This window comes from Magnolia sinica, chromosome 10, assembly GCF_029962835.1.
Source record: "Magnolia sinica isolate HGM2019 chromosome 10, MsV1, whole genome shotgun sequence".
Lineage (NCBI taxonomy): Eukaryota > Viridiplantae > Streptophyta > Magnoliopsida > Magnoliales > Magnoliaceae > Magnolia > Magnolia sinica.
In genome coordinates this window covers 3,159,813-3,185,320 of record NC_080582.1, presented here as the reverse complement: position 1 = coordinate 3,185,320, position 25,508 = coordinate 3,159,813, and the positions used below count along the sequence as shown (strand labels likewise).

Genomic DNA, 25,508 nt, shown 5'->3' with positions numbered 1-25,508 from the left:
CCACGGAACAAAAAAACGAAACCTACCAGTTACTCATCCGGAGAATTTTAAGATACTTCATTAAATATTACCAGTACACATGGAAATATTTCTACAGGCCCACTACAAATGGGGCTATCTTAACCATCTAATTAATGGAACCACCGTAAGTTACTCCATTTTAACAATAAAGGTGACACATCATCCTCCCTGACCATCCATGCTGTGGAGAACATCTTGGGATGGAATAGATCTAAAAAATAACAGTGATAAGCCATCATAATCATCCAAGTGATGGCTGAAAATAGATGGTTTAGCGGTTCAAATTGCAAGTGCGAAATCAAGTGCAGACCATCATCTGCACGGTGTAGTTTTTAAGTTATGCGCCATTCACAGCTGGGTCAGTGATTTGAACAGTCTGGATGCTGAGAACTATGCAACTGCAGTGGATGAGACCGAATATTTAAGGTGGTGGCAAGTTGGCATATTGAGATCTGGGGACTCCAGTAATTACTAAAATAGGACTTTTTAAAATTCGGTAACCCCACTTGTTTGAAAGCATGTGCAATATACAAGCCATGTGAATGCATGTGAACTCATCTCCGTTAGAAATGGTCTAGTCAACGGGGTGGGTATTAAAAATATAAGAAAAAAATAGTTTTTAAAAAATTGGGAATGCTCCCGTGCTCCCGGAGTACCATAAGTCATGGTGCACCTAGTTTAATTGGTTCACTTGGACAGTCTAATTGATTAATCTACACTGTTCATCGAGTCCAAACCACATGTCATATGCTGCCATGCAAAAATTACTCTGAGAGCACTGAAGCATGTGGGGCGGGCTTTGCCCTACAAACTACAACTTATGCCTACGCTCATCCTAACTCATGATGGGCCAAAACAAATGGCTAGGAGCTCACCATGGTCGCCACATCATTGGAAACAATAACACTGATACAAAAACCTTCAAATTCATGGGAGAGCCAACGTAGTGAGTCAGATCAGCTTGATTTTTGGGCATCCAACTTCTATCTTGGGTGACATTTTTGAACTGGTTAGATGCTAAGGGTACACTGGGGTGGCTCCATCTACAACATTTCAACTTGTAAATGGAGCTGACGTCTTAATAACTGTGTTAATAATAAATATCTTTCCAGAGCACATCTTCCCAAGTCCCTACTAAAAAATGGTACCACAGGAGATTTGTTAGACTCACGACACCACATGTACCAAAGTAGCACACAAGTGTGACATCCAAGTCGTCCATGTAGCAGGTCTAACTGTTTAAATGCTTTCACCCAAAACTGATTAAGTGAGCCACTTTATTCAGAATAGTAGGATTATTAGAAAACTTTGAGCAAGTTTCTCCAACTGTTCATTTGTTTTATAGGCTGTGGCAAACCAAATGAGTAGACTGACCTGACTCTTGAGCCAGGATATCAACCAAGTGGTGCCCTTATGAGGGATGGGATTGATCCCATGTATCACGCAGGCACGTTTTGGCATGTCCACGAGTTGCCTTATACACAGGTGTTAAGCTTGGTAAAGGACGTATTAAAAAAATGGAAATGAAGTCGCAGTGCTAGCTAGGCTTACTGATCAAATGTATTATACAATGACCTGAAGTCTTCTATTCCCGCTAACCTCACGGAAAAATAGTATTATACAATGCTGGGATGTTCGGCAAGTGTGGCCATTAATCCTATTCATACAAGTGATGATTGCCAAATGAATGGTTAAAAGTAAAATAATGAGTGGTTTAAATTGCAAGGGCAGAATCAGGTGGATATATTAGGGTTTATTGCAAGATGGTTCCAAGGCCGGCCCCACTAAGTAAATCGTGGACCCGAGCCCTGCTTTGGGTTTACATTTTATAAAAGTGGTGCCTATGATTCAGGTAATTTTGATATTCTAGGGGAGCGGAATGGGTGGTGATCTCAAAACTGCCCGGGGCTGGGTCCATCATGATGCATGTGTTTTATATCTATACTATCCATCTGTTTTTCGAGCTCATTTTAAGTCATGAGTCCAAAAATGAAGCAGATCTAAAGCTCAAGTAGACCACATCATAGGAAACAGTGGGAATAATAACATCCACAGTTGAAACCTTCTTAGGGCCTAATGTAATGTTTATTTGTCATTTAACCTATCGATAAAGTCACACCAGTTGGATGAAAGGAAAACACAAATATCAGCTTGATCCAACTTTTCTGGCCCCAGTAAGTTTTTAACACTATTGTTTTCCTGAGGTGTGGTGATCCACTTAAGCTTTGATTTGCTTCGATTTTGGGATTTAATAAATACATCATTGTAGGGCATTTGATCTCTTTGAACTGTTTGTACAACTTGAGCTCGAGTAGCGTCACCGCTCGTCTTCGCACGACACGCACCCACACCAGCCAATCCGCCAATCCGCTTCTAGTTGGCCTCTATAAATAGAGAGACATTCAACATAGAAGTAAAGAGAAAGAAAGCTTTGAACTGAATTTCTTTCTTGCGAGAGAGAAAAAAAAAAAGTGAGGAAAGATGGTTGCTGTTGAGGCTGTTGTTTTGCAACTTCTCATAAAACTCGCTGATCCCCTCATTAAGGAAGTCATTTCCTTATATGAGGTTGACGACAAAGTCGAATTGATCGTCACACAATTTACGCAGATGCAATGCTTCTTGAAAGACGCAGACGCCAAACAAGAAGGAGATGAAAGAGTGAAGAACTGGGTGCTGGACGTGACAGATGCTGCATACGGTGCTGAGGACCTCATCGACACCTTTATCTTCAAGGTAGCACCCTTGAATCGAACAGGATTTGTGGGCCGCATTACAAGGTACGCTTGCATCCTCTGTGAGTTGAAAGCTCGCTATCAGTTGAGCTCGGAGATCGAACGGATAAACAATAAGATCCGTGTTATCTCCGAAAGTAGGTCGACTTTTGGAATTCAAAATATAGGCCAGGAAGCAAGGACAAGCTCCGCTGGTCCAAGCCTCCAAGAATGGAGGCTCACTTCTCCTCTTGATCAAGAACCAGATTTTGTTGGTTTTGAGAAAGATTTGGAGATATTGGTGGACCGACTGACCAAAGGGGAGTTACGCCGTTGTGTTGTTTCTGTAGTTGGAATGGGTGGTCTCGGTAAGACCACTCTTACCAAGAAAGTTTATAACGAAACTCGTGTTAAAGCACGTTTTCACTTTCGCGCATGGATTTGTCTATCGCAAGAGTATGATGTGAAAGATGTTCTTAAGAAGATCATAGATAACAACATGGTGCTCTCAGAAGAGGAGTCCAAGAAAGTGGAGAAAATGGATGTCTTCGAGCTGAGGCTTAAAGTTTCAGAATACTTGAAAGGGAAGATATACCTGATGGTAGTAGATGATATATGGACGAACGAAGCATGGGATGCTATCAAGGGTGCTTTCCCCCTAAATGATACTCTCCCTGATGTGGAAAATGGAAGTAGGGTCATGATCACCACGCGCAACAAAGTTGTAGCTTTACATGCAGATGCACAAAGCCTGCCGTATGAGTTGCTAACTTTAGGAAAAGATGAGAGCTGGAATTTGTTTTGCCGGAAAGCATTCCCAGGACAAGGTAACGTTTGCCCTGACAAATTGAAGCAGTTCGGAAAAGAGATTGTGAAAAAGTGCCATGGTGTAGCTCTTGCTATCGTAGTCATCGGAGCGCTCTTATCAACGAAAAAAGAAGAATGGGAGTGGGAGAATGTAAGTGATAGTATTACCTGGCAAATTAACGAAGGACAAGACCAAATCTCTAAAATATTATCTTTGAGTTTTAGAGATCTGCCCTATCACTTGAAACCATGTTTTCTCTCCTTGGGAATTTTTCCGGAAGACTATGAGTTCCGTGCTAAGAAATTGATTCAATTGTGGGCCGCAGAAGGGTTTCTGCAACAGAGAGGGAATCAAACAGTAGAGAAGGTGGGAGAAGATTTTCTAAATGAGTTGATTGAACGAAGTATAATTCAACTTGCTAAAAGAAGTTCAAATGGGGGTATTAAAAGTTGCCGTATTCACGATCTTATGCGAGATCTCTCCGTATCAAAAGCCAAGGAAAGTATGTTTCTCCAAGTTCACCATGAGAATTCAAACGATCCAGCATCTAGAGCCCGCCGACTTGTAATTCACCATAATGCCTTAAGTGAGTGCACTTCCCTAATTTCTTCAACTCCACACTTTCGATCTGTGTTAATCCATAATCAAGATTAGGATATGCTTGAAAGTAAACAAGAGAAGCTTCTTTACAAAGGCCTTAAATTGCTCAGGGTATTAGATCTCCACAATGTAAAAATAAAAAAGCTATCGAGTGAGATAGGTGCACTGATTCACTTGAGATACCTCGGGTGTACCAATACTAGGTTGGAAAGTCTCCCATCATCGATAGGCAATCTTCACAATTTACAAACACTAGTTGTTACATCTTATTTGGAAGTCAACATACCCCGCGAAATAGAGAAGATGGAACAGTTAAGACATTTCCAAGTTATGTACCCAATTCAATGGCGTTATGACAGTGGTTGGGGTGTTATACAAGGTCGTCCACGGTTCAACAAGATGAGTAACCTCCATACTCTAACATGGGTAGAGGTTGGCGAATGGATGCACGGTTGCCTGGAAAGTCTTACGCATCTTAAAAAATTAGGAATACGTTTAGATTATAGAATGTCTGATGTGTATGGTGCGGTATTGTTCGAATCCATTCGCAAATTGAAATGCCTCCAGTCTCTTTTGGTAACGGCAGTAGCAGGACACATAAAATTTCCGAAGTCTTCAGTGCGCCCTCTTTCATCTCTTACCACGTTACGTTGGTTGGTTTTGGATGGAAGGTTAGCAAACTTAACCGAGCCTAGTGAATTACTAACAAACCTGACCAAGCTTACCTTGAAATGGTCCAATTTAGTGCAAGATCCACTGGCGACGTTGGAGAAGCTGGAAAACCTTCGCATTCTCAGATTGCTGAGATTTTCATACGTGGGAGTGGAGATGGCTTCTACTTCAAAAGGGTTTCCCCGACTCGAATCGTTACATCTTGAAGAGTTAGAAGAATTAAACGAGTGGACAGTGGAGGAAGGAGCTCTGCCAAGTCTTTTACATCTACAGATCATTTCTGATGTAGAGCGGGTCGCAGACAATTACATGGCCAAGATGGATCAGAAAAGGCCCGGTCGACGACAGAAGTGATCCAGACCATCGAACCTTAAATCGGGCGTATCTTGCAATCCGGAATGAGTTATCTGACGTAAAATATATGATTTTGGGGTAGAACGAGCTACTGAAGCCAACCAACCCCGCTACACCGGGTTGTGCAGCCCGGAATTGCGAAAAACCCTTGGATTGACGGTCATTTCCCTGTTTTAATTTCGTTTTTACTATAAATAGTAAGTTTTAGTTTGATTATAACTCTTCATCCGTCGGGCTTTAGGAGTCGCGCCCAACGTGAAAAGAGCTTAGAATAATTAGGAGAACGGTTTGGTGAAGCCAAATAGGACACTTACTATTTTTGGCCGAAAACCTTGCGCACTAGTAGACATCGCGACCGTCTATAAATAGTAAGTAAGTCGCGGATTCTAAGAGTTTGAGTTGTAGTTTGCTTCTAATTTCTTTCCCATTGCTTGGTAGCCCTATTTAAAGGGTTGTGAACTCGTTTTTATTGATCAATTAATCAATTTCGAATTTATTAGAATTTATTTCTATTTTCTGCTTTCTTTTCCTCGTGGATTCGAGAAGTCTTTGTGAGTAGTCCAGAGAAGCTCCGTGGATTCGAGGTAGTTATCCTCATCACGTTCATCCCTGCATCAATTGGTATCAGAGCGAGGATTTCTCTCGGGCCGATGGCAAACAACGAAGGTATGAATCAAAATCCTGTGGACGGTGATCCAGGGATTCGTTATCTTTCGGAAAGAATGGAAGCTTTCCACCGGGAGAGTCAGTTGACCATGCAAGGGCTGCAGGCAACTCTCGACCGTCTTGCGGATGCGCTACTTCCGCCCCGAGCCCTAGGCGGTGCTCCACCACCCATGGTTGCTGTACGACACAATCCCGATTTTCGTAGAGCACTACCAGTGGCAAACCGTAGGGCTACACCAGATGATTCAAGTTCTAGCGACGAGGACTTTAATGAAGGTTTTGCTCGACGACCAATTCATGGAGGTGATCATCTAGATCGTGCTGAAAGAGACTATCGAGGTAAGGCTGAACTTCCTAGTTTTAACGGTTTATTACGTATAGAAGATTTTCTCGATTGGCTTGCCGAAGTAGAGAGATATTTTGATTACATGGACGTGCCAGATCATAAAAGGGTAAAATTGGTAGCGTTTAAATTAAAATCTGGTGCTTCTGCATGGTGGGAACAATTACAACTCTCACGAGCCCGCCAGAACAAGGCGCCCATCTCATCATGGCCACGGATGAGACGTCTTCTCCGATCTTGATTTCTCCCTAGTGATTATGAGCAGATATTATTCCAGCAATATCAAAATTACAGACAAGAAAATCGAACTGTCACAGACTACACTGAAGAATTTCAACGGTTGGCTACACAAAACGATCTGTCAGAATCTGAGTCACAGAAGGTGGCACGATTTATAGGTGGGTTGCGATCGATAATTCAGGATCGAGTTCAGATGTACCCAGTCGGGACTGTGAATGAAGTAGTTCAATTGGCGGGTAGGGCAGAAACACAACTTGCAAGAGCTCCTGCTCGTCCATATCCTTCAAATCGACCCCCCATGACGGGTCCCACGCAGGATCCAGTGCTGCCACAAGGAAAAGATCCAGTACCTCAACTTCCTACAACCGCAAACCGTGATACGGGGAGCGGCTCATCCAGACCTCAATGTGCAGCACCCATAACAGCAGGTCCGAGTAGGATTCCAAATCCTTATACTCAGCCAAGGTCGAACAATTGTTACCGCTGTGGCTAACCAGGCCACTTATCAAACACTTGTCCTCAACGTCCCGCAGCGCACTTGACTATAAACGAAGGGGGCACTGAAAATGAGGCCGCAGAAGAAGACCATCGCTTTGATGAACATGAACAAACCACTGAAGAAATAGCAGGTGGCGATGAAGTGACGGGCGAGGATCGTGGCGAATTTCTAATTGTGAGGCGATTACTGTATGCCCCACGAAAGGAATTACATCCACAACGACACAATATATTTCGTACTCGGTGCACCGTCAACGGAAAGGTCTGTGATGTGATCATAGACAGTGGTAGTAGCGAAAATATCATCTCGAGAGTAATGGTGGACAAGTTGCGGCTACCAACGATGAAACATCCTTCCCCATACTCTATTGGCTGGATAAAAAAGATGAATGAGACCAAGGTAACTGAACAATGCACTATCTCGTTTTCAATTGGCAAAAATTATAAGGATCAAATACTTTGTGACGTGGTCGATATGGAAGCTTATCATATGTTACTCGGTCGACCCTGGCAGTCGGACCGTGATGCGACCCATCGGGGACGAGATAATGTCTACGTATTCGTCAAGGATAGTCGAAAAATAATCCTTGCCCCTATGGTACCAGAGAACCACCCTGAAGCCTCTAAAGTGAAGGGGAGTTCTATCTTGACCATTCGGGATTTCATAGAGGAATCCAAGGAAACTGGCGAGGTATACGCCGTAGTAGTAAAGGGCGAGGAAGAGGAACCCTCAAACATCCCTCTAAGTTTAAGACTGTTGCTAAACGAATTCAAAGAAGTCTGGCCTGAGGATTTACCTGATGGATTGCCCCCATGAGGGACATCCAACATCACATAGACCTCGTCCCTGGGGCTAGCCTGCCCAATCGCCCTCATTATCGGATGAGTCCGAAGGAGTGTGAGATACTTCAGGGGCAAGTGGAGGAATTGATCCGTAAGGGTCTCTTGAGAGAGGGCATGAGCCCATGTGCCGTACCAGCATTATTAACGCCAAAGAAAGATGAAAGTTGGCGCATGTGTGTCGACAGCCGAGCAATCAACAAAATTACCATCAAATATCGGTTTCCAATACCACGGTTGGATGACATGCTCGATATGTTAGAAGGGGCCAAGGTGTTCTCTAAACTAGATCTAAGGAGCGGGTATCATCAGATTCGTATTCGACCTGGTGATGAGTGGAAAACGACATTCAAGACCAAGGAAGGGTTGTATGAGTGGCTGGTCATGCCCTTCGGCCTATCGAACGCACCAAGTACTTTTATGCGTTTAATGAATCAAGTTCTAAAACCATTCACTGGTCGATTTGTGGTAGTATATTTTGATGACATATTGATATATAGCCAGGATGAGGCGGAGCACAGGAAACATCTCAGGCAGGTGCTACAGGTCCTACAAATTAACAAGTTGTACCTCAACTTGAAGAAGTGTAGTTTTTCAACTGACAGCCTATTGTTTTTAGGATTTGTTATAACGTCCACAGGCATTCGTGTGGATGATGAAAAGGTGCGAGCTATTAAGGAATGGCCGATCCCGACAAACATTCATGAGGTGAGGAGTTTTCATGGGTTGGCGACTTTCTATCGTCGATTTGTGCAAGATTTTAGCACCATAGTCGCGCCTATAACAGATTGCATGAAAAAAGGACTGTTTCAGTGGACCGATAAAGCTGATAAGAGCTTTCATGAGATCAAGCATCGTTTGTCTACAACACCGGTCTTGGTGCTTCTTAATTTCGACAAATTGTTTGAGGTTGAGTGTGACGCTTTATACGTCGAAATTGGAGGAGTATTATCACAGGAAGGCAGGCCAGTAGCCTTCTACAGCGAGAAGCTCAGCGAAGCTCGAAAGAAGTGGTCGACTTATGAGCTTGAGTTGTACGCAGTTGTTCAGGCGCTGCGACATTGGCGGCATTATCTGATTCAAAGAGAGTTTGTTTTGTACACTGACCATCAAGCATTAGACTAACGTGAATCATGTGCATGGTAGATGGGTTGAGTTTTTACAGGAATTCACGTTCGTTCTTAAGCACAAGTCAGGGCAGCAGAACAAGGTGGCTGATGCACTTAGCTGTCGTGCATCACTACTAATTACAATGAGCAACGAGGTAATCAACTTCAACTGTCTCAAGGAGCTGTAGGCCGAGGATGAGGACTTCAAAGATTCTTAGATGAAGTGTCAAGAAGGTCACCCCAGTGACCTTCATATACAGGACGATTTTCTCTTCAAAGGGAATCGATTGTGCATTCCCCAAAGTTCTCTGAGGGAGCAGATTATTCAGGAGCTACATGGAGGTGGCCTTGGTGGACACCTGGGGCGAGATAAGACGCGATCTCTTGTGGAAGAGCGGTATTACTGGCCGCAGTTAGTATGTGATGTGGGAAAAGCCGTACAACGTTGTCATGTTTGTCAAACCTCCAAGGGGCAATCTCAGAATACGGGCCTCTACACCCCATTACCTGTTCCTGACAGTCCTTGGGAGGATTTATCAATGGACTTCGTGCTTGGTCTCCCACGAACACAACGTGGCATGGATTCGGTATTCGTGGTGGTAGATCGTTTCTCTAAGATGGCGCACTTTATCCCATGCAAGAAGACCCTCGATGCAACACACGTGGTGAATTTATTTTTTAGGGAGGTCGTACGGCTACACGGGGTCCCCAAGACCATTACTTCCGATCATGACACGAAGTTCATTAGCCACTTTTGGCAGACTTTATGGAATCGATTCGATACACGACTTCAATTCAGCAATGCTTACCACCCACAGACTGATGGGCAGACCGAAGTTGTGAATCGCACGTTGGGAAACCTCCTTCGCTGTATTTCAGGAGAAAAACCGAAGCAGTGGGATTTGGCCTTGTCTTAAGCAGAGTTTGCATTCAACAACATGGTGAACCGCTCAACAGGGAGATCACCATTCCAAATTATATACGGACGAGTGCCTCGCCACACACTTGACTTGGTCCCTCTGCCCAAGCACCCAGGCACGAGCATTGCAGGAGAACATATGGCAGACAAGATCATGGGCATCCATGCAGAAGTGCAGACCAAGCTACATGCCTCGAACGAGAAGTACAAGGAACAAGCGGACAAGCATCGGCGACAAAAAGTGTTCGAGGTGGGCGACCGCGTTATGGTCCATCTGTGCAAAGAGAGATTTCCGACCGGGACGTACAACAAGTTGAAAAATAAGAAGATTGGACCCGTCACAATCATCCGAAAGATTAATGATAACGCTTATATTGTTGATCTTCCAGATGACATGGCAATCTCACAGACTTTCAATGTCGCGGACCTGACCGAGTATCATGAACCAGAGCATGACGAGAACTCGAGGACGAGTTCTTTTGAAATGGAGGAGACTGATGTAGAGCGGGTCGCAGACAATTACATGGCCAAGATGGATCAGAAAAGGCCCGGTCGACGACAGAAGTGATCCAAACCATCGAACCTTAAATCGGGCGTATCTTGCAATCCGGAATGAGTTATCTGACGTAAAATATATAATTTTGGGGTAGAACGAGCTACTGAAGCCAACCAACCCCGCTACGTCGGGTTGCGCAGCCCGGAATTGCGAAAAACCCTTGGATTGACGGTCGTTTCCCTGTTTTAATTTCGTTTTTACTATAAATAGTAAGTTTTAGTTTGATTATAACTCTTCATCCGTCGGGCTTTAGGAGTTGCGCCCAACGTGAAAAGAGCTTAGAATAATTAGGAGAACGATTTGGTGAAGCCAAATAGGACACTTACTATTTTTGGCCGAAAACCTTGCGCACTAGTAGACATCGCGACCGTCTATAAATAGTAAGTTTACTATTTATAGTAAGTCGCGGATTCTAAGAGTTTGAGTTGTAGTTTGCTTCTAATTTCTTTCCCATTGCTTGGTAGCCCTATTTAAAGGGTTGTGAACTCGTTTTTATTGATCAATTAATCAATTTCGAATTTATTAGAATTTATTTCTATTTTCTGCTTTCTTTTCCTCGTGGATTCGAGAAGTCTCTGTGAGGAGTCCAGAGAAGCTCCGTGGATTCGGGGTAGTTATCCTCATCACGTTCATCCCTGCGTCAATTGGTATCAGAGCGAGGATTTCTCTCGGGCCGATGGCAAACAACGAAGGTATGAATCAAAATCCTGTGGACGGTGATCCAGGGATTCGTTATCTTTCGGAAAGAATGGAAGCTTTCCACCGGGAGAGTCAGTTGACCATGCAAGGGCTGCAGGCAACTCTCGACCGTCTTGCGGATGCGCTACTTTCACCCCGAGCCCTAGGCGGTGCTCCACCACCCATGGTTGCTGTACGACACAATCCCGATTTTCGTAGAGCACTACCAGTGGCAAACCGTAGGGCTACACCAGATGATTCAAGTTTTAGCGACGAGGACTTTAATGAGGGTTTTGCTCGACGACCAATTCATGGAGGTGATCATCTAGATCGTGCTGAAAGAGACTATCGAGGTAAGGCTGAACTTCCTAGTTTTAACGGTTTATTACGTATAGAAGATTTTCTTGATTGGCTTGCCGAAGTAGAGAGATATTTTGATTACATGGACGTGCCAGATCATAAAAGGATAAAATTGGTAGCGTTTAAATTAAAATCTGGTGCTTCTGCATGGTGGGAACAATTACAACTCTCACGAGCCCGCCAGAACAAGGCGCCCATCTCATCATGGTCACGGATGAGACGTCTTCTCCGATCTCGATTCCTCCCTTGTGATTATGAGCAGATATTATTCCAACAATATCAAAATTGCAGACAAGGAAATCGAACTGTCACAGACTACACTGAAGAATTTCAACGGTTGGCTACACAAAACGATCTGTCAGAATCTGAGTCACAGAAGGTAGCACGATTTATAGGTGGGTTGCGATCGATAATTCAGGATCGAGTTCAGATGTACCCAGTCGGGACTGTGAATGAAGCAGTTCAATTGGCGGGTAGGGCAGAAACACAACTTGCAAGAGCTCCTGCTCGTCCATATCCTTCAAATCGACCCCCCATGACGGGTCCCACGCAGGATCCAGTGCTGCCACGAGGAAAAGATCCAGTACCTCAACTTCCTACAACCGCAAACCGTGATATGGGGAGCGGCTCATCCAGACCTCAACGTGCAGCACCCATAACAGCAGGTCCGAGTAGGATTCCAAATCTTTATACTCGGCCATGGTCGAACAATTGTTACCGCTATGGCCAACCAGGCCACTTATCAAACACTTGTCCTCAACGTCCCGCAGCGCACTTGACTATAAACGAAGGGGGCACTGAAAATGAAGCCGCAGAAGAAGACCATCGCTTTGATGAACATGAACAAACCACTGAAGAAATAGCAGGTGGCGATGAAGTGACGGGCGAGGATCGCGGCGAATTTCTAGTTGTGAGGCGATTACTGTATGCCCCACGAAAGGAATTACATCTACAACGACACAATATATTTCGTACTCGGTGCACCGTCAATGGAAAGGTCTGTGATGTGATCATAGACAGTGGTAGTAGCGAAAATATCATCTCGAGAGTAATGGTGGACAAGTTGCGGCTACCAACGATGAAACATCCTTCCCCATACTCTATTGGCTGGATAAAAAAGGTGAATGAGACCAAGGTAACTAAACAATGCACTATCTCGTTTTCAATTGGTAAAAATTATAAGGATCAAATACTTTGTGACGTGGTCGATAAGGAAGCTTGTCATATGTTACTCGGTCGACCCTGGCAGTCGAACCGTGATGCGACCCATCGGGGACGAGATAATGTCTACGTATTCGTCAAGGATAGTCGAAAAATAATCCTTGCCCCTATGGTACCAGAGAACCACCCTGAAGCCTCTAAAGTGGAGGGGAGTTCCATCTTGATCATTCGGGATTTCATAGAGAATCCAAGGAAACTGGCGAGGTATACGCCGTAGTAGTAAAGGGCGAGGAAGAGGAACTCTCAAACATCCCTCTAAGTTTAAGACGGTTGCTAAACGAATTCAAAGAAGTCTGGCCTAAGGATTTACCTGATGGATTGCCCCCATGAGGGACATCCAACATCACATAGACCTCGTCCCTGGGGCTAGCCTGCCTAATCGCCCTCATTATCGGATGAGTCCGAAGGAGTGTGAGATACTTCAGGGGCAAGTGGAGGAATTGATCCGTAAGGGTCTCTTGAGAGAGAGCATGAGCCCATGTGCCATACCAGCATTATTAACGCCAAAGAAAGATGGAAGCTGGCGCATGTGTGTCGACAGCCGAGCAATTAACAAAATTACCATCAAATATCAGTTTTCAATACCACGGTTGGATGACATGCTCGATATGTTAGAAGGGGCCAAGGTGTTCTCTAAACTAGATCTAAGGAGCGGGTACCATCAGATTCGTATTCGACCTGATGATGAGTGGAAAACGGCATTCAAGACCAAGGAAGGGTTGTATGAGTGGCTGGTCATGCCCTTCGGCCTATCGAACGCACCTAGTACTTTTATGCGTTTAATGAATCAAGTTCTAAAACCATTCACTGGTCGATTTATGGTAGTATATTTTGATGACATATTGATATATAGCCAGGATGAGGTGGAGCACAGGAAACATCTCAGGCATTTGCTACAGGTCCTACAAATTAACAAGTTGTACCTCAACTTGAAGAAGTGTAGTTTTTTAACTGACAGTCTGTTGTTTTTAGGATTTGTTGTAACGTCCACAGGCATTCGTGTGGACGATGAAAAGGTGCGAACTATTAGAGAATGGCCAATCCCGACAAACATTTATGAGGTGAGGAGTTTTCATGGGTTGGCGACTTTCTATCGTGGATTTGTGCGAGATTTTAGCACCATAGTCGCGCCTATAACAGATTGCATGAAAAAAGGACCGTTTCAGTGGACCGATAAAGCTGATAAGAGCTTTCATGAGATCAAGCATCGTTTGTCTACAACACCGGTCTTGGTGCTTTCTAATTTCGACAAATTGTTTGAGGTTGAGTGTGACGCTTCATACGTCGGAATTGGAGGAGTATTATCACAGGAAGGCAGGCCAGTAGCTTTCTACTGCGAGAAGCTCAGCGAAGCTCGAAAGAAGTGGTCGACTTATGAGCTTGAGTTGTACGCAGTTGTTCAGGCGCTATGACATTGGCGACATTATCTGATTCAAAGAGAGTTTGTTTTGTACACTGACCATCAAGCATTAAAGTTTATTAATAGTCAGACTAACGTGAATCGTGTGCATGCTAGATGGGTTGCATTTTTACAGGAATTCACGTTCGTTCTTAAGCACAAGTCAGGGCAGCAGAACAAGGTGGCTGATGCACTTAGCCGTCGTGCATCACTACTAGTTACAATGAGCAACGAGGTAATCGGCTTCAAATGTCTCAAGGAGCTGTATGCCGAGGATGAGGACTTCAAAGATTCTTAGATGAAGTGTCAAGAAGGTCACCCCAGTGACCTTCATATACAGGACGATTTTCTCTTCAAAGGGAATCGATTGTGCATCCCCCAAAGTTCTCTGAGGGAGCAAATTATTCAGAAGCTACATGGAGGTGGCCTTGGTGGACACCTGGGGCGAGATAAGACGCGAGCTCTTGTGGAAGAGCGGTATTACTGGCCGCAGTTAGTACTTGATGTGGGAAAAGCCGTACAACGTTGTCATGTTTGTCAGATCTCCAAGGGGCAATCTCAGAATACGGGCCTCTACACCCCGTTACCTGTTCCTGACGGTCCTTGGGAGGATTTATCAATGGACTTCGTGCTTGGTCTCCCATGAACACAACGTGGCATGGATTCGATGTTCGTGGTGGTAGATCGTTTCTCTAAGATGGTGTACTTTATCTCATGAAAGAGGACCCTCGATACAACACATGTGACGAATTTATTTTTCAGGGAGGTCGTACGGCTACACGGGTTCCCCAAGACCATTACTTCCGATCGTGACACAAAGTTCATTAGCCACTTTTGGCGGACTTTATGGAATCAATTCGATACACGACTTCAATTCAGCAGTGCTTACCACCCACAGACTGATGGGCAGACCGAAGTTGTGAATCGCACATTGGGAAACCTCCTTCGCTGTATTTCAGGAGAAAAACCGAAGCAGTGGGATTTGGCCTTGTCTCAAGCAGAGTTTGCATTCAACAACAGGTGAACCGCTCAACAGGGAGATCACTATTCCAAATTATATACGGACGAGTGCCTCGCCACACACTTGACTTGGTCCCTCTGCCCAAGCACCCAGGCACGAGCATTGCAGCAGAACATATGGCAGACAAGATCATGGGCATCCATGCAGAAGTACAGACCAAGCTACATGCCTCGAACGAGAAGTACAAGGAACAAGCGGACAAGCATCGGCAACAAAAAGTGTTCGAGGTGGGCGACCGTGTTATGGTCCATCTGCGCAAAGAGAGATTTCCGACCGGGACGTACAACAAGTTGAAAAATAAGAAGATTGGACTCGTCCCAATCATCCGAAAGATTAATGATAACGCTTATATTGTTGATCTTCCAAATGACATGGCAATCTCACAGACTTTCAATGTCGCGGACCTGACCGAGTATCATGAACCAGAGCATGACGAGAACTCGAGGACGAATTCTTTTAAAGTGGAGGAGACTAATGTAGAGCGGGTCGCAGACAATTACATGGCCAAGATGGATCAAAAAAGGCCCGGTCGACGACAGAAGTGATCCAGACCATCGAACCTTAAATCGGGTGTATCTTGCAATCCGGAATGAGTTATCTGACGTAAAATATATGATTTTGGGGTAGAACGAGCTACTGAAGCCAACCAACCCGACTATGCCAGGTCGTACAGCCCGGAATTACGAAAAACCCCTGGATTGACGGTCGTTTCCCTGTTTTAATTTCGTTTTTACTATAAATAGTAAGTTTTAGTTTGATTATAACTCTTCATTCGTCAGGCTTTAGGAGTTGCGCCTAACGTGAAAAGAGCTTAAAATAATTAAGAGAACGGTTTGGTGAAGCCAAATAGGACACTTACTATTTTTGGCCGAAAACCTTGCGCACTAGTAGACATCGCGACCGTCTATAAATAGTAAGTTTACTATTTATAGTAAGTCGCGGATTCTAAGAGTTTGAGTTGTAGTTTGCTTCTAATTTCTTTCCCATTGCTTGGTAGCCCTATTTAAAGGGTTGTGAACTCGTTTTTATTGATCAATTAATCAATTTCGAATTTATTAGAATTTATTTCTATTTTCTGCTTTCTATTCCTCGTGGATTCGAGAAGTCTCTGTGAGGAGTCCAGAGAAGCTCCGTGGATTCGGGGTAGTTATCCTCATCACATTCATCCCTGCGTCAATTTCGTGCCATCGGTTGAGGATGCTTCCGGAAGGACTACAACACGTTACTACCCTCAAGAAATTGGATTTGCTGAACATGTGTCGCCCATTCAATGAAAGGCTTCGAGAAGACAATGGAGAGGATTGGAATAAGATTAGTCACATACTCTCCATTGACATAAGCGAACGAAAAAGATAAGGTGACATTGGATTCGGTCCTCTGATCTCGAACACCTTGGGGATCTAAATTGGTGAGATTTCTTTCCCATCATCATTTAAAATTTTCTTTTTAATGACACTTGGGATTTAATATAGTCGTATGGGTTTTAAATTATAGGTATATGAATTTAATCCGTTTTACAATCTTTAAAATCTTTATATGGAAATCTGTACCCATATGCTAAAAAGCCTCCTCATTCTCAGACTGCATTGTGGAATATACATACATTATTCAAAGAAAGGTATGAGAAGACGAGGGAGAGGTTTGACATGCAATTCATCACCTACTCTCCATCAACATATGCTATAGGGTGACATTCAAAGCAATCTCTCTTTATCTCCTTGCAAGATAAATTGGTGAGTCTTCTTTCCTCTCTTCACATTTATTTACTTGTTAATTAATTCTTGAAGTTTGGATAATCATATGATTCATTTTTTATTTTTTAACTTAGAAAAAAAAAATGGTCTCATGGATCTAGAATTCCACTTATATTCTTTTAGTAATTTATTCATTTATAGACTTTAAAATTCTTGCCATGAAAATCTACTGCTAGCTTCTCCCTTCCTTCACAATTTGTATCCTTACATCATATGGAAGACAAAGTATATTATAGTTTAGTTAGGTGTTTAATTGTTTTGTATATAGATCGTTTGAAGAAATGCTTCAACCAAGACCTTTTTGTATGACACCACGTGAACGAGCAGTCCTCCAGTTTGACACACGCAGGTCATCGTATGGTTTGGAAGAAACCCCTGTATAATCCATCTAGTTGACCTGACACTTCTTTGTAGACCATTGTATAAATTTACATTGGTTTGACAACTCTTAAGTGCTTGATCAGTGACTTTTCCTTGTTAAATGTGGAGTGTAAGTTTTATTTCCAAGGCCATTGATCATAAGGTCCGCATCATCTTGTCAGTTTGATTTTAGAAGCAGTGGTCATTTATGGTAGGGCTGGTGCAAGGATTGTTTCGATGATCCGGGATCATCCATGTATAGGCAAATCAAAGGCGTTCGAGTACTTCACATCCACAGAACGTTCTTATTTGGAATGGAGTAAGGATGCAGAAGCAACTGAATTTCTTTTACTATCACAACTTAGCTTTGTTTTCCACTGACCTTTTTTCCTTGATAAAAGAAAGAGAACAATGTTATCATGCCAGTTCAAATGCGATTCTAAATCCATATGCAATTTTGTGCTCAGTTTCTAAGAAATTATTTGCACTATTTGGTTGTAGGCGGCAGCAATGGTAATCATCTCGACCATCTAGAACAAGATCAGATAGTCGAGTTAAAAAAGAAATAAGAAAAAAAGAAAAAAAGAAGATCAGATAATTATTTATGACAGGGAATGCTTTCAGTGGTCCCAACCAGATGAGTTGTGAGGAGGCTCAAACACAAGATCTCCTGCTCTAATACCACTTTGATGGTGGACAATTAACTACTTACTAAAATCTCAAAGTGATAGAGCATGATGAATTAATCCCTTTATCTTATGGCCCTGTCCCTACATCCCATGGATTAGGACCTCGGCTCCCTTGTGGGCCCCACATCACATGGGTACTGCCTCACACGGGCTACCCACCCCGACTGTGCCCCCGCATCCGACGGGCCACCCCACTTGAGCCTGGTGTGAAAATGCCCCTGCATTAGATTTATTTCTCATTTGTACATGTGAAAATGCCCCTACATTAGATTTTATTTGTAGTTGTGGATCAAAGAATTAGGATTTTCCCATCTATAAGTATACTCAACCCACACTGAGATCTATCAAATTAATAGTCTGGCTTACCACCTACGTCGTTTGTACAGAAGTGACCCAAGATGGTTTTCACACCCCAATGCATCATGGCCCATTACTTCTGTTCTGATTCTCAATTGTTATAGCATACATAGTAGCACATCATTTTTAGATTTTAGTTAGAGATTTTATTTTATTTTTTAATATATATAAGTTCTTGGTTTTATAGGAGAGGCTACTTGGCATGGGCGAGGTGATTGGATGCGACGTAGAGAATGGTTATGAAGGAAATCTATTTTCCTTTTATGGTTTCTGTTGGCTTCTTCATGTATGAATGATTTGGCCGCATTCCTCCCTCTCTCCTTTCTTCAGCTAAGGCAATTTGTGCCTTTGGCAAGACAACTGGACTGGACTAAGCCCCTTGCAAGATAGGGTGTCAGCCACCATTCCTCCCTCTCTCCTTTCGTTTAAAGTTAAGGATTTTCTAGGGAAGATGGTTCCTCTTCCCCCTTCTGCCGTTTTCTTTGTGCTTTCTCAAGAGCAAATAGAAGCTATTTTCCATGGGGGCTTTTGTGTGTTAGATGGCCCTGATATCCCATTATGGCCGCATAATCCTTCTGGAAAGTTTTTTGTTTCTTCGGCATGGGAGACCTGTCGTGCGTGCAGTCCCCAGACGGTTTGGGGCGGAAAAATCTAGAATGCTTTGATTCCCCCAAAACTGTCCACGTTGGTATGGAGGATCCTCAGAGGGGCAGTTGCAGTGGATACTGCTGTTTAATCCCGAAGGGTGCAGATGGCCTCGAGATGCAACTATCATGAGTAGACTTATAGGCAGTGGCCCTCCGTCGAATCTGTAGATCATATCTTCTTCCACAGTGTCAGGGCGAGGGTGGTCTAGTACAAACTGATGGATAGCATGACAGCTCCCGTGGGAGGAGGTTCGACGACGAAACCCCACTCCTTCCTTTTTCTCCATCTTTGTTGCCAACCTAACCTTCGACACAAATCACGAGGACCTCCACTGCATATTTGGGAGATTTGGCAAGGTAGTAGCAGTTTCCATTCCGTTCAATCCGACTGCAAATTGATCTAGAGGATTTGGCTTTGTCCATTTCCGATATGAACAAGATGCGTTCAACGCTATAAACTGCTTACACTGGCGAAGGATAGATGGCAGGATCGTCTCAGTTTAGAAGGCTCAGGTCCAAAAGTTGCCCAGACCCCTCCGGCAACCGTAGTCCTGGCATACTTGTCCCCAGCCCCCGTTGCCTAGTTCTTACTTAGCTATTTTGAAGAAACCGTCGCTGGATCCCATTACGGAACCCCTGCGGACTGCTCACCCTCCACCCGGTAAGTTAGGGTTCGATGCATTGCGACCGATTGAAGCAGATCAGAAGGTCGTTGATCGTCTCAGAAGGAATCTCGCCCATGCTATGGTGATTAAGACGCTGGATCCGAGGGTCTTCATCACTCATCTCAGGGATACATTACGCCGTTCGGTTTTTTCGGCGTCCTTGATTCAGAGCTCGTGAATCGGAGGTAGCGACATGGTCCCCGGAGTGCTCCGTCCTGAACAAGGGAGTCTGGATCCGGCTGTTCGGGATCCCTGCCCATTCCTGGTACCCGGGTGCACTCCGACAACTTGGCCGTACATATGGAGAGGTTGTAGAGATTGACATGGTTGCCCTGTCTGGAGCATTCAAAGGCTTTGCTCAAGTTCGGATTAAACTAAAACCGGGTGCTGTTCTTCAAGGGCCGCAGTCGCTGGTTGTTAACGGGGTTACCTCTCCAATGATCGGTTTCTTGGAGAGTTTCTCTCGGTATGCCACCAAGGGGAATTCTTTCCCTAGGTCGGAATCTACTAAGGAGTGGGTTGATAGGATGTTCGACAGTGATCGTGAGACTACTACGTCTCATCTACAAGCTATTTGAGGAAATGCTTCTATGGGTAATGCGGTTAATCATGAGACTACTACGTCTCGCCTACAAGATGTTCGTAGAAATACTTCTATGGGTAATGCGGTTGCTAGGATGTTCTGCAGTGATCGTGAGGATACTACATCTCGGCTACAAGATGTGTGAGGAAATGCTTCTGTGGGTTAATGCCGCTGATCATCAACGCCCCTCTTCACCAGTGGCACAGCATCTTGCCCATGACAGTCCTGATGTGGGCCCGCAGCAGCCTGAGGCCATCCCGATTGTCCCTCATGTTGCCTGTCTGGTGAGGGACGCCCCGATTCTGCTCTCATCCCGGGTCCCATTCTTGTCGAGTATGTCTCTCCCTTGCCTGTGGCCCATCCGCCCTCTCCTTTGGTTCACACCCCTCACCCCGTGGTTCCGCTGAGTCCCTCGAGCTCCATATTGCCCCCACCTTCCTTAGCCCCTCCCCCTTATGTGTCCCCCTTCAGCGTCTCCCCAAACCTTGTCAGCCTGCTCCTCAACTCCTCCCCTGCCCCAGTCAGCCTCCTGCCAACCCTCTCATTAAGCCTACCACCTGAGAAGGAGTCTCTCTGCTTGAACTCTACTGGTCTGTTCCCCAGGGATGATACAACTTCGGGTACCAGGTTTCCCAAGCCTCGAGCTAAATCGTTGGGTGGGTCCCCGCTGAGGCCTTTACCCCCTTTAGAACAAGATCTCCATCGAAGCTTGAGGGATCGTGGGATCAGCAATTCTAACTTGGGCCTTAAGGCAGGAACTATTGCCCCTCCTCTACTCGGCAAGAAAGCTACCTACCAGGCCAGCATTATAGTTGACCTCTCCAACTTCTTCTCTCAAGGTGAAAGGACAACCTCCCGGGAAGAACATCAAGATCAGCCGAATGGAGCACTCTTTGCACCTAAACAGCTTTGGCAGAGGCCCATTCCTTCCTCTCAACCCTCTTAGACTCCACCTGATTCGCGGAATGAGGAAGCCATCGACACAGGCCCGATGATTAGTGCGTGTACAGGACCTGTTCAAGGCAAGACCCCCCCAACAGATACCCAGATAGGGTTGACATACTGCAGAAGGAAAATTCAGTGCAAGAAAATATCCTTGCAGTTTGAGGAGGGAGAATGGCAATGTAGGTTGAGAAAGTTGAAACAAAGGGCCATCAATTCCGAATGTGTGACTGATGGATAAGGCTCTCGTTTGGAATGCGTGCGGAGTGGGTAATCTTCCCACAATTAGATCGCTAAAAAGGTTGATAAGATTGTTCAACCCTAGCATGGTAGCAATCCTTGAACTAATGGTACGAGAGGAAAGAAGAATTGGGCTGAAATTGGGCTTCCACTGCTCCCTCTCAAATGGTGATCGAGGTGGAAAAATCTGGATATTCATCCGAAACCATCTTAATGCTTCTTTGATCAGCTCATCTAACTAGATGATTATTATGAGAATATATATGCAGGATTCATTGCTTCCGATTTCCATTTCGATCGTCTATGCTAGGTGTAGCAGAATTCTCCGAAGGGAGCTTTGGGCTGAGATTAAAGCTATCAGCGATTCCATCTAAGGTCCCTGGGCAGTGGGAGGAGACTTCAATGCTATCCTGGAGACATCTGAGAGAAGAGGACGAAGCAACCCGGATATGAACAGTATGATAGAATTCTCGGAATTGGTTCTCAACGCGGGCCTCTTGGATGCGGGTTTCGAAGGTAATTAGTTCTCCTGGAGCAATAACAGATTAGGCCTAGCCCGTGTTTGGGCAAGACTCGATAGGGTTCTTATAAATGACAGATGGGTGGCTCAGTTTCCTACCTTCAGGGTGAAGGTTTTGCCCAGGGTAAATTCTGATCATGCTCCCCTTCTCCTCAAGTGCCCTCTCCAAGCCCGGACTGTTCCGAAACCATTTCGATTCTATCGCATGTGGGCGCTCCACGATTCCTTCCACCAGGTTACCAGCAAGGCTTGGAGGGGAAAGTGTTCTAACCAGCCTTTGATAAATGTTCAGTTGAAGCTGAAGAAAATGAAACAGATTATGAAAATGTGGAACAAGGAAGTTTTTGAAAATATATTCCATAACCTCAAGAAAGCTGAAGAGTCTTTCTGGAAGCAAATGGAAGCAAATGGAAGCAAAAGGCTAGGGTCTCCTGGCTTCAGGAAGGTGATAGGAATACTAAATTTTTCTACAACACTGCAAATGAGAAGTTCAGACACTCCTTCATATCCAAGCTCAAAGATGGTGCGGGTAATGTCATTTCTGGCCAGGAGGAGCTCAAACAAGCTGCCAGCCAATTCTTTGAGGAACAGTTCTCTGAGGAACCCACCAGCCATTCAGTTGAGCTACTTCAAAACATCCCAAAACTTATCTCTCGTCAGGACAATGTCGCCCTTTTGGCCTCCCCTTCCCTGGATGAAGTCAGGTCTGCGGTGTGGGATATCCCTATTGATAGGGCGCCAGGCCCGGATGGCTTCTCTAGTGCTTTCTTCAGAGAGTGTTGGCCGATTGTGGGACAGGACATTCACACTGCAATGGTTGCACTTTTTTATGGTGGGGCCCTGCCAAGAGCCTTCACCTCCTCGCTTATCTGTTTGATCCCCAAAATGCAATCTCCCTCCACGCTCGCGGACTTTCGACCGATTAGCTTTTGTAATGTAATTTATAAGATCTTTTCCAAGGTCTTAGCTACCAGACTGAGCACCGTCCTCCCCAGACTTGTGTCTAAGGAACAAGGAGCTTTTGTGAAAGGCCGGGCAATCGCTGAAAATATAGCTCTAGTGCAAGAGGTTATGAGGGACATCAACAGAAAAGTGCGTGGCAGTAACATGATTATCAAGTTGGATCTAGAAAAAGCTTACGATCGGGTCTCCTGGGACTTTCTAAAGGGAGTCCTATCCAGGTTTGGCTTCAGGTCCAAGTGGATCAAATTAATGGAATCCTACTGGGGTAGCAATTGGTTCTCCATGCTCATCAATGGGGAGGCTGCTGGGTTCTTTCCTTCATCGAGAGGGCTTCGCCAAGGAGACCCCTTGTCCTTGGGCCTCTTCATTCTAGCAGTGGAAGCTTTCTCTAGAAGCTTCAGAAATTTGGTCGCTCAAGGAGACTGTCAGGCCTTTAAGCTCCACCGCCAGAGCCCGCTCATTACCCACCTCCTCTATGCGAATGACACTCTTTTGTTTGTGAATGGAAGCATCAAATCCCTCAGGCAGTTAACAAATTTTTGACCGTGTTTCAGGAAGATACGGGGCAGAAGATTAACCAGTCCAAAAGTTGCTTCATAACTACTGACAGCATGCCAGGGAGTCGGATCAGATATACGGAATGGCTTTTGGGGATAACAACAGCTAGAGCTGGTATTAGGTATTTGGGTGTGCCTCTAGCCCAGGGTAGGCTTCGTCAGGCAGATTTTCAGTTTCTCATTGAGAAAGTGGAGAGACGCATCAATGGTTGGACTGCCAGGTTCATCTCCCAAGCAGGCAGGGTGGTCTTGATCAAACATATATTGGGGAGTCTTCCAATCCACGTGATGGCTGCGGTCCACATGCCAAGGATGGTCACTGGGAAGCTGGAAAAGCTATTAGCTAACTTCTTCTGGGGCTCGGCTAAAGGGAAAAACAAGTTGCATTGGATTGCGTGGCAGAACATCTCTTGCCCTACAGAGGAAGGCAGATTGGGAGTGCACAGTTTAAAGGAAGTAATGTCAGCCCATCGTATGAAAATGGCCTGGTCAGCGAAATTTAGGGGGGAAGGTGGTCTGTGGGTCAAGTTCATTAGATCTAAACACCAGGCCGATCTGAGTTGCACAGATGTAATCTTTCCAGCTACCAGCGGTTCTCAATTGTGGAAGAAGATCAGGGACTTCCTCCCTTTGGTGTCATCCTATGCTCAATGGAATGTCGGAAATGGTGATCTCAACGTATGGGAGAATAATTGGACTGGCCTCAGTCCTCTTACAGCTCATGTGGATAGTCCTCTCTCGGACAACATCAAGTCTCTGAAGGTCAGGGATTTCATCGGCCCAGCTGGGCCCCTCCCCCTTTCCGTGGTCATGGCTATGTTTCCTCCTACTGTCATTTCCTGGGTCTTCAATGCAGGTTTTGCTTTGTCGGAAGGTAGGCCGTTTTGCTTCTGGCCTCGGGAATCATCCGGAAAATTTATGATCAGTTCTGCTTGGAAGCTTAATCGTCTCCCTCGCCCCCCTAAACGTTGGGGTTCCTGGATCTGGAGGCAAGGGGTTCTCCTCAAGATCTCGGTGTTTGCTTGGAAGCTACTGCAAAGGGCAATTCCTGTCGATGAAAGCATCCAAAGAAAGGGTATTCACCTTGCGTCTCAGTGCAATTGTTGCTTGGATCCCCCCCTTAACGCCCCTATGGTGAGTCGATTGATCACCTGTTTCTCCAGGAGAGACAAACATGCCTTATGTGGGAGTACTTCAGCGGCTTCTTTGGCATCCCAAACCAAATGCATCAGTCTTTTGAGCAACGCTTCCACCTGTGGCGAAGTGCCGACGCACCGGGTATGGTTTTCTCGCAAATCAGGTACGCGCTTCCTATGTTGATTGTGTGGGAATTATGGATCGCCAGGAGCGAGGCGAGATTTGATGGTAGGCCCATGAAGTCGCTGAGCATTATAGCCAGGGTGAATGGCAGAATCGCTGCTATGGACAGCGATGGGCACTCTTGCCTCCCTTCGACCCGACAGTCTTGGGGTGGCCCTCGTTCCCTTCCTCTCCCGTCCAGTACCCTGCATCATGTGGTTATCAAGTGGGCTAAGCCGGGCACAGGTTGTTTCAAGCTCAACGTGGACGGTTCAGCTTGAGGTAACCCGAGTCTTTCGGGCGGTGGGAGAGTGTGCAGGAATGTCAGGGGAAATCTAATATTCGCTTTTGCTAATGGCTATGGGCTGGGGTCAAATAATGAGGCCGAGCTGAGAGCGGTACACGACGGTCTGCTTCTCTGTTTGGAAAGAGGGCTTCATAAGGTGGTAGTGGAATCCAATTCGAGAGTTATTGTGGACATGTTGCTGGGGAAGGCTGTAACTACCTGGTGGTGGAAACCGTGGGTGGACAGAGTAAGAAATCTGCTCTCTTGGGGTGATATATCGTTCTGTCACATATGGAGAGAAGGGAACGCGCCAGTTGATGGTTTGGCCCGTTTAGGAAGTTCCGACCAGCCCCCGCTCACCCTTTTTTCTTCCTTGCAACACCTCCCTGCTGAGGTTAGAGGATCTATTTTCTTGGATAAGGTAGGCCTGGGGAATATTAGATCTTTTCAGACTGCTGGGTAGAGCAGCCATCAGGTTCCGATCTTTGCTGCTCCCTTGGTACTTTGGTAGTATTAGGTGTCTCCATGTGGATATGTGTTTTCTCATGATAGGAGTGGCTGATGGGGACGGCCCTCCTGAATTACCTGTAAATCCCCCTGTTTTAGCAATGGAAATATGAATGCTTTTTA

The 25,508-nt window shown here is 45.1% G+C and overlaps 2 protein-coding genes across 8 annotated transcripts in view; both read left to right on the top strand.

The window, feature by feature from the left end:
* The window catches only part of LOC131257764 (probable disease resistance protein RF45), an 87,320-nt gene that overhangs the window by 57,812 nt on the left and 4,000 nt on the right, over positions 1-25,508 (top strand). The window lies entirely within an intron of this gene.
* Positions 2,415-5,087, top strand: LOC131257771 (putative disease resistance protein At1g50180). 2 transcript variants are annotated; one of them, XM_058258655.1, is made up of 2 exons: positions 2,415-3,690; positions 3,869-5,087. In XM_058258655.1, the coding sequence occupies exons 1-2, from the start codon at positions 2,503-2,505 to the stop codon at positions 3,899-3,901; spliced, it is 1,221 nt and encodes a 406-aa protein (XP_058114638.1). In that variant the 5' UTR covers positions 2,415-2,502; the 3' UTR covers positions 3,902-5,087. The 2 variants fall into 2 exon arrangements, with proteins under 2 accessions (XP_058114638.1, XP_058114637.1); XM_058258654.1 differs by having other exon boundaries at positions 2,416-3,690; positions 3,866-5,087.

Bases quoted from the DNA above. Each gene is read 5' to 3' on its own strand.
- LOC131257771 (XM_058258654.1), top strand. From the start codon at position 2,503: ATGGTTGCTGTTGAGGCTGTTGTTTTGCAACTTCTCATAAAACTCGCT. The intron at 3,691-3,865 runs GTAAGTGATAGT...TGTGGGCCGCAG, and splicing joins AAGAATGGGAGTGGGAGAAT to AAGGGTTTCTGCAACAGAGA.